General features: G+C 37.3%; 1 protein-coding gene across 1 annotated transcript in view; it reads left to right on the forward strand.

Annotated features, from left to right (window-relative positions):
- The window catches only part of LOC139978854 (G-protein coupled receptor 54-like), a 32,442-nt gene extending 21,845 nt beyond the window's left edge, over positions 1-10,597 (forward strand). The window contains exons 3-4 of the mRNA XM_071989384.1: positions 8,619-8,754; positions 9,088-10,597. Of these exons, the coding sequence (XP_071845485.1) occupies positions 8,619-8,754; positions 9,088-9,671 (720 nt within the window). The 3' untranslated portion in view covers positions 9,672-10,597. The remainder of the gene's footprint in view (positions 1-8,618; positions 8,755-9,087) is intronic.
- The last annotated feature ends 5,264 nt before the right edge of the window (positions 10,598-15,861 follow it).

The following is a 15,861-nucleotide window of genomic DNA, read 5'->3' on the forward strand; positions in this document are numbered from 1 at the left end:
GAAGTTTTAGTTAAATATCATTAAATTGCTAAGGAAATTTCTTGTTACAAAATGGGAATTATAGATGTTATATCCTTAATTATCTTCTTTCGTAATTGAGTTATTGATGCATTTGTTTGAATCATTTAATGCAAGTAAGATATGCGCCACATGTTTCCGGGATTTACACTAAACTCCTTTATAAATTCTTTCGCAAACAAATTTTTAATAAAAGTAGTTGTCAGTATGACGTATTATTGACGTATGACAATTGCAATATGATCACCATTTAAGCTCCAGGTTACTACTTTTGATATCAATTGTTCCAATTGTGATCTTTCAGTTATTTAGTTAGCTCATAGTATTGTATTTGTAATGGGAATAACAATTGAAAGCGTTCCTTTTAAACAGCTGCGTGAAATTGAAAACTTTAAGTTACTTATTCAAAGTAAACTGATACCGACACGTGTAGCAAAGTATAGAATATTATCTTCTGGCGGCTTTAATGAGTTGGCTAGATCTGATATGAGTCTTTCATAACAGGGATGACAAATGTCTTTATTAGAGTTTGTGTCATTGCCGCTTACATCTTCTAATTATTTGGTTCCTCCAGGATTTCACAACACGTGTTTTTCAAACAAACAAAACTTGCTCCGAAAAAAGGTAACCTTGAAGCCAATACATATTTTGTTGCGCTTCATTGATCTTAAAGCAAGGTTTGATTCCCAAATTTTTAATAAGTTTCAAAAGTATTTCTGCATTATTCTGAAGCTCTTATATAACAAAAGCATCGTTACAATTCATCTTGCTTAAGACCTCTCGGTTTTTTTTTTGGGGGGGGGGGGGGGGTTTGCCATCTTCGTGTGTGAGGTTTTTGTAGTTAATTTGGAAACAGATTCCGACCCAATTCCAGCTTGCAGCTTACCAGTGCCCTTCAGAATAAAACTTAAAAAGTAGAACTAAAAATGACAGGCTTTGTATTTTTGGAAGTTTTGTTACTCATAAAAGAGTAAATACAGTGACCATGTTTGATTTATGTTCTCTGCAGTTCCCTCGTTAAAAATGACAAGGAAGTATTTATTTCACCTCAATATAGGCTATATGAAAAGAGGAAGCAGGAGGCAATATACATTGTTATTAACACATATACATGCATAAGGGACCTGGCGCGTAGGCAAAACTAAATGTTGTCCCTATTTTAAGAGTTACGGAAGTTAAGTCAATTGACGCGTGTATTGATATGACTTTTCATGACACCATATGTTTTGAACTCCGTATGTTACGAGTCCGGACTCGAGTCCATTTTTTGTCTGGACTTGGACTCGGACGACTCGGACTTGGCTCAGATTCGGACTTCTGTGGACTCGGGCTTGGGGCCGAGTCTAGTCCAAGTCCACCAGTATTATTTTGACAATGTGGCAATCAGAAGATATACTGGCTATTTTTGTGTGATTAGGAGTTTCACTCTATTACAAGTACAACAGTCAAGTTGAAACCACTTACATGTAACAGTGCTATGTTATGTTACTAATGGATGTGTTGTATACACTTCTACAGTGGTAGCTATACTACAGTAAGAGCTAATCACTGGTTTAACAGTTAAGAGCAGTTGGTTTGCTGGATCTGAAAGTATAAGAGGGGATTACAGAAAGCTTCAATCAATAGAAGTGCCAACGACACTATGATACCCAAGAGCTTGAACTGTCACCATGGCTTTGGTATTAAAATGTACTTTTTGACTATTGCAAACCTTGCACAATACAAAACAATGAACAGGTAGGCCATATAGTGCATTTTTGTCAGTGAAGCAGTGGGCTCTGAGGAGGTGATTTATTTTGAGACCTGGAGTGTTCACAGAATTGATTTAAAAACAAAGCCACTGTGTAGACTACTGTATAGTGTACAAGGCTTAACAACTGCTATAAAGTAGGTGCTTGCTCTTAGACTGGTAGTTGACTTGATCAGCTGTGAATAAACTACAACAGCATGGTTGCAGCTGGCCTGCCTATATGAAGTTTGTAGAGCAATTATCTAAAGATCAATCTGGATGGGATGTATGCATGCACTAACATCATGAACCTTGAATTTTGATATCTCATTAAAGTTTACGCAGGGCCTATATGGTACTATATGTTACTGTATGATATCTTCTTGATTTGTTGTTGTGGGTGCATGGGCTTGAGCACAGCACTGGGGGGGGGGGGGGGGCGCGGCACGGATGTAAAGCCCATCCCCAGGCCCTAATAAAAACTTTGTCAAACTAGTACTATAAGCTATACATCATATCATACTTTGAGCATTTCGAATGTTGTACCAGGGAGCTGTTAGGCCAACCCCCTGGTTGTACTAACTGGCTTACATCACATAGTTCTATGCTAATGTCTCCTAATGCCCATCGTTGTTTTGTACATGTGGTACAGTTCTGCTAGAATGTCGACTCCTACATTAAGTTATACAGTAGCTTGTTGCTACCTAGTCTACCTGGGAACATAGAGATAATATATGATTAATAGATCAATCGCGTCCATGAAAAATAAGAAATTTGAAGCCAACATGGAGGGTCACGTGCCGGGTTCCACTTACTCAAGTCTTCAAACCTGCAACATAACTTTCTCTGTAAAATGTGACGCCAGGATACCTATGAAAGCGGTAGTTTTCCTCTGGGAACATAGCTCTAACCGCCCAGTGTATATCCTTCAAACACCATTCATGAATTGACGTTTTTAAAATACAAACATACAAAGATTAAGACGACATGTGACAGTATTGCCGGCGTTAGGTTTGCGTACTGCGTGTACTGGTAGATATAATGCGCTGAGTCGAGAAACAATCGTCTCCTTGGCAACCATAGACATACAGGTCGCAAGTGTACAGTGAACGCGTAATGAAGTGTTTACAGCAAATTTCTAAATGGACTACGACTTGAGCAAGTGGAACCCGGCACGTGACCTATCGTAGCTGTTTCAGGTATACGTGGGATGAGCGGTCTAGCTTATAGTAAAAGTCTATGCTCCGAAATACTGTGACTTTGTTGACATCCTAGTATTGTAGTTCAGTTCTAAAAGCATCATCAAACATACTCTACCTTGCAGAGCTCACCCGTCACTTGGACTACATAGTAGGGAACGTTTAATTGTCAGGAAAGATCTAGCTACCGCTAGCTAGTTCTGTTGTACATCGCAAATATCATTGTATCACAACTACAGTACCACTCAGTGCCCGCATATCAACCACTTCTTTCCTACGCTATAACGTAGGAAAGAAGTGGTTGATTTTTTGTTTTTCGTGCTTCGTATGGAAGTTTATTGTCGTCATAAATTAAAGCACGTCACCATTTGGGTCAATGGCACGAGATACCTGCGTGTACCAACAACCACACGTACTTTTAAGTATTTGTAAATGTTTGATATCGTTAATATATACCGGTACTGGGAGCATGGGGACACGTGCCTCCTCCCCCCAAACTTTCTTCCAAATTGTTTACATTTTATAGCACACGCGCGCAAAGTCGTATACGCACATGTATAAATGATGCATGTAAGACCAATACCGAAACAACATTTTCTCAAAGGGGAGACGGTGGATTACGGTATGGTTACGCCGCCATTAACGTTGAAACACTGAATAACATAACAGCTGCATTACCAACATAATGTAGATATAAAGAAATAAGAGATACCCGCGTTTATACCTACCCACGCGTGGTAATGTGTATTTGTGAACGTGTCTTATACCGCGCTATAATACTTTAATACAACCAACAAAAGTGATGATAATAAATGTGGTATACCCACAGGAGTTTTACTCTAAAATTTCATGTTTATTGTTAGTAAACAGACAACTGTTCGATCTTGACAAATTACAGAAAGGTGTTTTTACACACTGTTTAGTTAGTACATACTATGGTAGTTTTTGGACTGAAAGTTGTCTCCAAAGTTGATAAGAAACCATTTCGTGACTGAAACATCACTTTTTGCAGGGGAAAGCGCACAAAAAAAGTGATTCACAAAAAGGAATAGTCTACCTACATAATTAATTTACTTCATTTGTTGTAGCTGTTCATTGGCTCAACCAGGAAGCAGAACAGACCGTGCTTTTACCGGCGATAATCTTGTGGTATCCGTTGTATTTGTCTGTACTACACTCATACGTAAACAAAAGTATGACGATGTTTATATGGGAAAGGCTGTTGAGCACGAAAGTAAGCTAGGTATCATGCAGTTAGTCTTGCTGAATAATTATACTTATACAGTTATTCTCAATGCAGTCTTTGCACTCGTTGTTTGCTTATAAGCCAAATTGGTAGTTTTCTGAAAATGACATTTTTTAGTATCCATACATGAACATATTTTGCATGATGTGGTTGAACACATGGTAAAATGTTTGAAATATATTGATTTCACGTGTTACCTTTAACTTATTGACAATTCGATCGTAAAAAAAACATTTATAGTTATACAAATTTATACAATATTTACCAACTTGGACATGAATAGAAAGAGATTTTGACATGTTATATCAAGTACAGTTGAGAGAAAACTGAATATGTCAAACACCGAGCAACAGAACTGTGGAATATCGAAACGGCATCGATGTGAAATTTAATATCTTTAATAAGAAACGACAATCTTTCGTTTTTGTTTATCCTTCACACAGGGAAAGTGACAAACATGACATGTGTCTATTAGTGTCCAACAGTATGACAACACATTAGTTGGCTTAAAGTTCCCTTTTTTTGGTTTCGATGATAATCGTAATATTTGAATCATGTATGTGTGTGTGGGTGTGGGCGTTTGTGACGCCCAGCTTGTAAACACGATTTCTGAAGAAGGGAAGGTCGGACCAATTTTATATTTGGTGTGCAGAAGTACCACATTGAGTACATTAGCAAATTATTTTTTGTGGAGGTCAAGTCATTTGGGGTCACCAGGGTCAAACTGTGAAAAACTTTGTAAACACCATATTTCAAGAATGTAAGCTTGGGCAGATCTCATATTTAAAATGTATATTTACCACATTGAGCATACAAGAAGCCTATAGGTTTGGTGGAGGTCAAAGTTCATTAACGCCTATTTTCAAAACTGGTGATCCCTCGGTGCTTTCAAACTACCGACCAATCTCGATTCTTTCAACAATTTCTAAAGTTCTCGAGAAAACCATGTATAAGAAACTCACAGACTTCCTAGACAAGAATGACATCATTTCATGACGTCAATTTGGTTTTCGTGAGAATTTTTCCACTTATATGGCGGCAGCAGATATAGTCCAGTACATCGATAATGGCTTCAATAACAATGAATTTACTATTGGTGTTTCTATATCTTTCTAAAGCATTCGACACTGTCAACCATAACATCTTACTAATGCAGGCGTCACACTGTCGCGAAATTGACACCAGATGGCCATACGAATATGGAATTTTGAATTTCGCACGAAGATAGCCCCGAAATTGGTCAACAGCCAATCAACAGCCGAAGCAAGTACGATGCCTACAGAAGGTCACACGATGGCACCCGAACCACACACGAAGGCAACATTTCTATTTAAGTAGTTTACCCGCAGGACACACGAATGCCACACGATGGCTACACGACGACGTATTGATAAGTACATTGTCGAAATGCTAGAAAGGCAAATAGCAAGAAATGACAAAGTGAAATCAAATAATGCTTTGTTATTGTAAGAGGAGGTGCTGGGCCTGTAAGAAGTGCTCATCATGTTCTCTGAGGTACATCAAAACAAGCAATGCTGCTGCTTTCTTTTTCCTGGTTGTCTCATCACCAAAGTATGCCATTCTGCAGGAACTGAATTGTGGTTAGTTGGGATTGTGATTGTAGCTTTGGGAGTTGCACACGCCTCTACTCTGTAGAGTTGCTTAGGACTGACTGAGGAAGATTCTTTGAGGCTGGCCTTTATATGTCCACGTTACCATGACACCTGGGAAACGCTTGAGGTTCACAAATTCGGCTGTCTTCGCCGACACCGTGGTCCCATCTCCATGTCATCGTACTATAATACGATGGTTACTCGACGGCATTGCGAGGGCTTCACGTATTCGTGTTACCTTCATAAGACAATCGGGCAGCTTCTTGTTTCCTTCGTATTGTCTTCGTGAGGCGAAAATGCCCGATAGCACCGATGATCACACGAAGTAAAAAAGAAGATGACACGATTTGATAAGATGCCCTCACAATGGCCTTACGAAGGGCAAAATGGACGCACGAATTCAACACGAAAATGAACCTTCGCAAGGTCTTCGGGCAATTTTTTGGCATGCCAAAGATTTTGCCACCACTCACGAAGTTGCTGCCGGAGCCTGCAAAACTCCACCGGAGGTCATACGATGGCTTAAGATGCCCTCACGAATGGCCCGATGTTTTTACGATCAGAGCCGAATTTGAACATTTTCTTTATCGTGTGTCCATCTGATGTCAACTTCGAGACAGTGTGACGCAAGCATAAACAACCATTATGGAATCCGTGGTGTTGCATATGATTGGTTCTTTTCAAGAGAGAACAGGTTATACGCATTAATGATCAAACTTCTAAGACTAGTACATAAGCTGCGGCGTCCCACAGGGTTCTGTACTTGGACCACTATTTTCTCATATCTACATAAGTGACTTGTGTAACTGTTCTCGTATCCTTGACTTTACACACTTTGCAGACAACACGAGTATTCTTTTTGAGCACAGTGATATCCATTGTGCTGCTCGTTGTCGTTAACTCTGAACTATTATTTATAAACTATATATTAATTTATTTTTCGTCCTGTTCAGCGAAAGGTTGATACAGTTAACTATGCTCCCAAATCTCAAAGAGTATTGGAATACTTCATAAAATTTGCTATGTTGTACCATCGCATACACTTAAAACGATTCTCTCATTAATTCAACGCTGTCTTACTGCAACATAATTTGGGGGACACACCTATCCATCTTACCTAAATCGCCTGTTTAATCTCCAGAAGAAAGCCATTAGACTGATTACAAATTCTGGTTATCGTGCTCAGAGTAAAATCATATTTTCAAACTTAAAAATCTTAAATATCCTCGACACATATATCAATCTCCAAGTTGCTCTATTTATGTATAAATATGTTAATGGACTTTTGCCCTCTAATTACTGATTACTATCTTTTAATTGTGACATTCATAACTACAATACACGCTTTTGTCAAAATTTCCGTACAAATTTGATCACTTCCAAGAGGACTCTTCGACTTTTCATCAATACTGGAGTTACAATCTGGACTAGTTTGGACAACACAATAAAAACATCCAAAAGTATTCATTGCTTCAAACAAAACATGAAATCCATTTAACTTACGATTATCATCATTGAGCAGTGTTTCTTTCTTTCTGGCTTATTTTCTAGGTTCTTTGTTCTTTGTTCTTTGTTCTTTTCTTCTTCCTCTTACTTATCCTTTGTATTCTTTCGTTTATTGTTTTTGTAAAGGGGGACTGCTCGTAAAAGCTCTGCTTCTTCAGTCCTCCTTCACCTCCTTGTAATTTAATTAAACACCATTGTATTTATATTATGTGGAAATAAATCAAACTCAAACTTGAGCCTATAGTTTGGTGGAGGTCAAAGGTCATTTGGGTCGGTTCACCAGGGTCAAATTGCGAAAACCTTTAAACATGATATCTCAAGGACAGAAGGCTGGGCAGACCTCATATTTGGTTTGTAGATGTACCATATCAATCAATGGGCCTATTATAGCTTTTGGTGGAGGTCAAGGTCATTTTGAAGTCAAGAACCGCAACACATTTACTTCACTCCCCTCTTAACTCTTTCCCCCTCTTGCCTACACGAACACCTCTTCCTAAACATAATATCGCAAGGGAAGCTTGGACAGATTGCATATTTGGCAAGAGGGGGAAAGAGTTAAGAGGGGAGTGAAGTTAATGTGTTGCGGTTCTTGACTTCAAAATGACCTTGACCTCCACCAATAGCTTGTTGAGGTCAATGGTCATTTCAGGACAGCCTGTGACATTGTGAATTTACTGTTTGTCACATCACACTGCTTTTTCACTGTATTACTAAGATCAAGTATGTTGTACACCCTCACTATACATTATACGTCAGATTCATGAAGAAAAATGCTCATGTTACATCATCGAAACCTGAAACGCATTTTTGTATTCTGGTTTGCAAACTATGACTTTTTCAATAACCAATATCTCGAAAACCTTGTAGAAAGTGCATGAAAGTTTCAGCTGGATGCTTAGAATATGTTCCTCTTTTATCAGTCAAAAACAAATTGAAGGAAATGAATTAAAACATGATTTCATACGGCTAAGGCTTCTCTTGCAAATTGTAAAAGGAAATAACTGACAATGTGTGTATATAAGTATATTTGAAATATTAATATCAAAGGTTACATTCACTGAAATCGAGGGCGACCGTCCCATTTTATCTTGGGTGCAATTGAAACGAGACCAACTACTATCACAGTATAGTTTGGTACAGGATAAGGTATCGCACATACCGCCATATATGTTTAATTTCCTCAATGTGTGAGGTCACCATAATTCAGTTTGAAAGTAGATCAGGATACAAATCATTATCAAGTAAATGTTTTCGTGCAATTTGGATCAATCTTTTGCAATATCAACATTTCTGTTCTTATTTCCTAGGTAGCCGTTCAAGCCACATGCTGTACTTTGACCGCAATGACAATTGACCGATATTACTTGATTGTACATGCTGTTAAATCAAGACAGACTAGAACAACCAGGAAAGCAGTAATTATCAATATTAATATTTGGATCGGTAAGTATGCTCCAATATCATTTTCAGCTTCTTTAAAATTGAACAATGGAACAACGTGACGACAGACAACTGCTGCTCATCACGAATGATTTATAAATTGAAAAGATTCGGTTTTATTTTTCTTATGGTCAATATCTACAATTGATCATCTTGTAACGATACTATATCGTTACTAGAAAAATATTGCAAAAGATGTTTACTAGAAAAATAAGGATATCTTTGGGGGAAAAAGTTTCAAGAAATGTTGATGAATATCATTTCCAAGAATTGCTTGTTACACATAAAGTGATAACATTTTCTGCATGTGTTTACTAGTTCTCTTTTGTCTTATAGGTTCTTTCGTGGTGCACTTGCCCGCGTTCATCTTGTCTGACATTAAGACAGATCACTGTGAAATGGCATTTACAGGATTCAAATATTATTTTCTTGGACTTGTCCTTCTCATGTACGTTATCCCGCTGGCTGTGATCTCTGCATGTTACGCTAACATTCTGGTCATCGTTTGGAGAAAGACCTCTGCTGGAACTGAAAGTGCTCAAGCACACGAACGATCAATCCGTCAAAAGAAAAAAATAACCAGAATGGTTTTCCTCGTTATTCTTGCCTTTGCTGTATGTTGGCTCCCAATTCACGCGTATAATTTGGTTAACGAGTTCAAGCCAGATCAGTTCAGAGTGACAAATGTTACCGTCTTTATGCAGGTGTTTGCATTAAGTCTATCGTACTCAAACAGTTGCATCAATCCTTTCATTTACGCATTCACAACTGCAACTTTCAAGAAACATTTTAAGAAAGTATTTAGCTTAAAGTTAGTCGATAGTGAGACATCTGCGGGTGCTAAAGATGATAGTGTCTCAGGATATCGTAAAATTGCTAAGGATGAGATGTCCTCAATGACCTGTGATACCAAGGTTTGATATTTTCGCATTAAGAAACTAATGCTTTATAGCTTTCGACAGGTTCCCATAATTGGTGAGAATGGAGTTTGCGTTTCACGTTTGTTAATTACAAAGTAATATTGCAAAGTAATATTACAAAGTAATATAATTACATAAGTCTGTTTGGCAACACAATAGGAAATTTACCAACTCCTCAAAAGGCCTTATATATAGAACAATAGCTTGAAACTATCAATTGAGAGGGAAAAAAACTTATCAAAAGAAATGTAATTCGTGAATCTTCACAACAGTTGCTAAAAACACAATAAAAAATTATTTATGAATGACAGTTTATAAAAAAGTAAGCAGTACCACAAATTACGTTAAAAATATTTTTTGACAAACTCTTCCCATTTATTTTTATCAATTTCTTCTTTAAATATTAATTCTAAGTAGTATTAGTGATTCCTCTTATTTAGGAATTTCAGTTATTGTATAGATTAGTAGATTGTCATGTTGCAACGAGGTCGTGAAACCTTACAAAGCTTGTATATGCTGCAAAGGCCAACTGTTAATGTGTTCAGTGCAATTCTGTACATATTTCATAATGGATATAGAACAGATATCAATGTATGTACTATATAAATTGTAACTTATAATTTGACTTTGCTAGATATGGTCTCATATGATAATTACATCAGGAGTGTGCGACCCACACAGACTTGTATCATACGAAATGTATCAATTGTATCAATGCTCATTACTTGTGTACTTGGTTACAGATAATAATCAATTAGTCCTGGTTTGATTACAAGATCACTGCATCTGAGAAGTTTAAACATTCGTGATGAAGATATATGTAATTTCCCTGCCTTTCATCCTTTCATGTTTGCAGTATGCCTGGAATACAATATGATTGTTCTTCTGTTGAGATTTCCAAGAAGGAATAGACCATGGTTAATGTTTGATATTTGTTCATTTATTTATTTGCTTCATTATAGCTGTGACTTAAAGGAACAGAAACACTTTGGTAACACCAATACCAAGATCGTTTACGTACATTCACTTCCACCAACTTTAAATCAACTCAATTTGAAGAGAATTTAAAGCCCTAGATCTCGCAATTGTATCCCCAAATGCTTAAAGGGATGACGAGGTTTGATTTTAACAAAATGTGTAATACAAAGCTTATTAAACGATTCACATTGATCTCCCAAACAGATTCGCAGTTCTGTTGTTGAGATACATAAAAAGACATTGTTGTATTTCCTTCTCTTATTTGGGTGATAGAATTACCCGATAATATATTTGTAATACCAGACTATATATAGACACACTATTCACCGCTTTTATATCCTCTTAAAAACTTTGTGATGGGATGTTATTTTTTTGTAAAATCTAAGGGACTTCATCAAATCAGTCAATGGTTTGAATGAATGTGTCCAGATCACATTAGGGAGAAACCAAAAAAGTTTGATATGTTGCCCACGTATTACATTACAAATACTGCAGCCCAAGAATAATGCATCCTCGAAGAGCTCTAAAACTCAAACAAATTCTCGGTATCAACTTTACATTTAATTTATATTCTTCTGTCAATGGCAATAGTGGTGTTTTCACTCACGGTTTAGTTCGTATACGACAGATTCCAGACGGGAAGATATCTCCAATGAGTGTAGGAAGTGCATAATTGTGCACTTTACCTTGAACTTGTATTACAAATACCTGCAGCGTAACAGAGGGCACAGCCTACATCATTCATGAAAGTCATATAAATACCACTTTCAACAATTCTGCGACTCTCAAAATTGGGTCAAAAATTTGACTTTTCATTTTCATATGTTAATTAACAATACGCACAGTTATGAAGCATCTATTATATAGTTCGTGTCATATATTAATTGATGATGCAGGTGCTTGGTGGTGCAATTACAACCCTCTCTGGTTCCATATCACATATGTGAAACCATTCTGGATAAGACCTCCCAAAATATAATTGGCTCTATACTATTTGACTACTGGCAATGGACATATCAGGTTCGGCCAGTGTGAAAAGGTCTACATAACTGTAAAATAAAAGAAGTCATGTGGAAAATTGCAAATTTTTCAGCAGTCTATGGACAACATTTTGTTGTCTATAGCTATAGGTCTCTTACTTCTATTATATTATAATATTTTCAGTATGTAAATTTGATCTATTTCGTAGCACACAGACGTAAGTCTCAGATTTAATCAGCGATGCATGGCGACTCACATGTTCATACTTTCAACTGTCAAGAAATACACATTATCAGTTCATCGCATTAAGAGGGCGTATTCATTTCCCACAAACATATAATCTGCCAACTTACATCGGTGCAGTGTACCACACCTTGCACATATGTTATCCAAGTAATTGTAATTAATGGCTAAAGGAAAGACTCAAAAAGTAGGTTCTGTACTTCTGTCAATGACTACACCAGAGTCAACACCTCCAAACTGTCAGAACAGTGAAGGAAGATATACCATGGAGTTTTAATTCAAGGTCTTTACTCTAGTCAATTAAATAATATCCAAACTTTTGAAACAGCAATTCATAGTTTCATTATCCTGGTTTTTTGCACAGGCAAATACAACTTGGACCAAGCTCATATATGGTGAGTAGGTGTAACACATTGAGAAGAAAGAAGCCTGTTGTTTTAGAGGAGGTCAAAGTTCATTTGGGGTCACTAGGGGTCACAATGTGAAACAATTGTAAACACTTTATCTCAAGAAGAGAACCCTAGACAAATCTCATATTTAGTATGTAGTTGTGACGTTCAGTACAAGAAGCATAATGAGCACATTAAATATGATATCGTTAGTAAAGTTGACCTCTCGTGACCTCAGTTGAGATTTGACCTCACAAGCAACATAATTGTTGCACTCAATATGGCAAATCCATGTGCCATGTATGAAAAGTATCCTTGATTTCTACTATAAGAAATCATGTTTTAAGGTTTTCAGGCCTCGACACTGAAATATTTTTAAAAATACTCGCTATTTGGAGACCGTTACTAAAAATATACTCCCCAAAACACAAAATTCACTCGGCAATATGATTGATGTTTAAGTCTGCATAGTACAGATCTAAAACATCAATACTTTCGATGAACAAAGGTTAGGCACTTAGGCAGATACATGGTACTACGTAATTGCAATTGGAAAATTATGTTTCTGTGCAGTATTAAATGTGCAGTATGAAATTTAAACTATTTTCCACCAAAGTAAATCATGAACAAAATCAAACATGTCGCAGGACCATAAATGATCAGCTAGGCCTACTGTAGTGTCTCAAACAAATACAAATAAAGCATCTGCAAAAATACCTACAAAGATAGCTTGGCTTCTGTTTCACTAGGGCTCCTCTAGTACTAGGTATGTACTATACAGTAGCTAGGTGTGCGCGCGTCCTAAGCCTATACACGTACCTCGCTGCTACTTTGAACCGTTACTCGATTAGCGCGATTCGTACATTTTCCCAATTATTTATCTTGTCTTTTACCTGCAGATTGGTGTGCGAAAAAAATATCACTATTACCCCATTACACTGCCTACATCATAGCGATCTTTTACGCAATGAAAATCTAAGGTTGAAAGAGAATCTATCTTCCACTTGCAACTGGTGTTGAGTGAAAATCTTTGCACAAAATCCTAGAGTAATAACAACAAAAGTGTCTCAAAACTCCTTAATTTTTGTTATATGTATTGCGAATTATGACTGATGGCACGTAGTAAATGCCTTAAGAAATAATTTTAGGAAATATTTGGCCAGCTTAGGTATTGGTATTCTGACACGAAACATTTTGACAATGCTTATTGTTTGTAGTCTACCTGCATATACTCTACTGTGCAGGGGTTGCTTACGCATAACCAAGCCTTCATGATATGGACGTTTTAATCCTATTTTCAAGTGGTTGAGAAATTAATATATGAACACAACATTTATGAATGCCTTTAAAACACAATACGTACTGTGTAAGCTCAAACCCTTCCTTCTAATAAATTGTTACTTTAGATTTTAAATGATGCTCTCGCTGTATGTTTGTAAATGGTCGTTGAAGTTGAACAAGAAGTTGAACAGGAAAACTTCCCGTACATAATGCACGTGCAAATAGCGAACCATTTTACACAGTTACTTCGCATTGAGATCAGTCATTGATAAAAATCTAACAAGGCGACAGTCAATTTTCATAAACGGCGCCTAGCCATTACCCTAACGTAACGACATCCAAACCTGAAGTTTTTATTTGGCACTGAATTTTGACAACTGCGATATAGGCTACGACGGAAAACTTCCAATACCACCGCTGTATGTACAAAGAGTACACCTTTTGCACGCAATGTATGTAGTGAAATTATGCAGCTCAAGTAACATGATGATGCCTGCGTAACTTTGTTCGCAAGAATTTCATTTGATTCCACCGATGTCTATAAGCTAATTTGCAATTGCCAACAGCCTCCTATTCTTATAAGGCGTAACGCAAATGTTATCGAATAGGCTGGTCGGTGGAATATACGGCGGTAGATTGTAAAATAGGTTTCGATAATTTGACCCCTGGTGACCCAAAAATGACCTTTTACCTCCTCTAAAACCATAGCCTTCTTCTACTTAATGTGTTACACCTATTCACCAAATATGAGATTGGTCCAAGCTTCCCTTCTTGAGATATCGTGTTTACAAGCAAGGCGTCACACCCATACACGCGCGCGCCTGATCACGCGCACGCTCACACACACACGCACGCACGCACCCACACACACACCCACACGCACACGAACACGCACTAGCATGATGACTTCCATGAAGAATGAACGGGAAGGAAGAAAATGCTATAAACATATTTTAACATATGAGAAAGAAAATGTAACATCTAACTGCCCAAAGAATCACTAGCGTGTATACGTGGTCTTTTATCTCAAAACGTTCGAATAATGGTATTTTATTCATAACTACTAATTAGTAGGATCCACGGGGATTTAGTATATCTCCAATCTATCAAGTTATACAAGAAATGGTATTAACCAGTCAGAGGGTAAAACTCTAACAAAGCACGCAGTACTACCCTTCATAGACCCCCTTTCGTGTTTTCATTGACACGTTTGTAGTACAAAAGTCTTTCCATTAGAATGTCAAGTCTAGCGGCATCAACAGACTCTAACTGCAATTAGCATTTTTTATGAACCGTATCTAATTGTATCCACACTGCATACACCCACCCATGCCGAGATTTCCTTACGAAGAGTCAATGACTCTTAGTGTATGGAATGCAAAAACAAAGTTATTTAAGATATGATAGTTTTCTTTGTCATCGGTAAGGACTTCTAGTCTATCTTCAAATGTTCCCTACGTGACAGATTAGTAAATAATATATTAGAGAGTATCATAACGCTCATCCTATGAGTGAAGGTAGTATTCTTTTTCAGACGTTCGTCATTCAGTGCAATTTCACGCGCATAGTTCAGCAGCAACGGACTGTTAAATGATTCTCACCGTCACATCATTCATTGCTGACTACTCCGTTTGCCAGCGAATAGTAAGTTCAATCAGCGCATAATCGTTTGACTAGAGTCATTGCTGCTGGCGAAAAGTTCTGTTTTGATAAATTGGATGGTGAGGCATTTATAGACAAGACAAGTAAGTATCTTGGTTTTCAACGTCCTGTTTTACTCTTGTGACATTTGAGGTACATATTGTTCACGTGAACACGTACACGTTCACACACACGAACACGTTCATGATATTATCGAAACAATGTACAACGAAAATAATATTTAAAGTAACTATTTAATTTCAATTGTCTTTTCTAACATGGTATGCATATTACAGATGAGCATATACTTTGCAAATATATTGTTATTCATTATTTTGTGGCCTGTTGCAAATTTGGCAAAGCAAACCATTTGTCTAAACGTATTGATAAGGGCATAATTAAACCGTAGAAAACATCAACGTAAAATAATTTGTTAATTGTTTTAAAGGGCCTTTTATTTGGCGGCCATTTACACAACTGTATACGTATAAAGTCCTGCCGTGCAGTGGTGTGCGCAAGAGGGGGGGGGGCATGACCCATAACTTCCATTGTTAGTCCGAAGATAATGGTTCAGCCGGATTTTTCTGTTCATTTTTTACATTAAGCCGGGAAGATTCAGACCACTGCTCCGGGTGTAAAACCCCTTTTCACCCCCCCCCCCCCACCAAAACATCAAG

The sequence above is a fragment of the Apostichopus japonicus genome, chromosome 13, assembly GCF_037975245.1.
Source record: "Apostichopus japonicus isolate 1M-3 chromosome 13, ASM3797524v1, whole genome shotgun sequence".
In the NCBI taxonomy this organism is placed as follows: Eukaryota; Metazoa; Echinodermata; class Holothuroidea; order Aspidochirotida; family Stichopodidae; genus Apostichopus; species Apostichopus japonicus.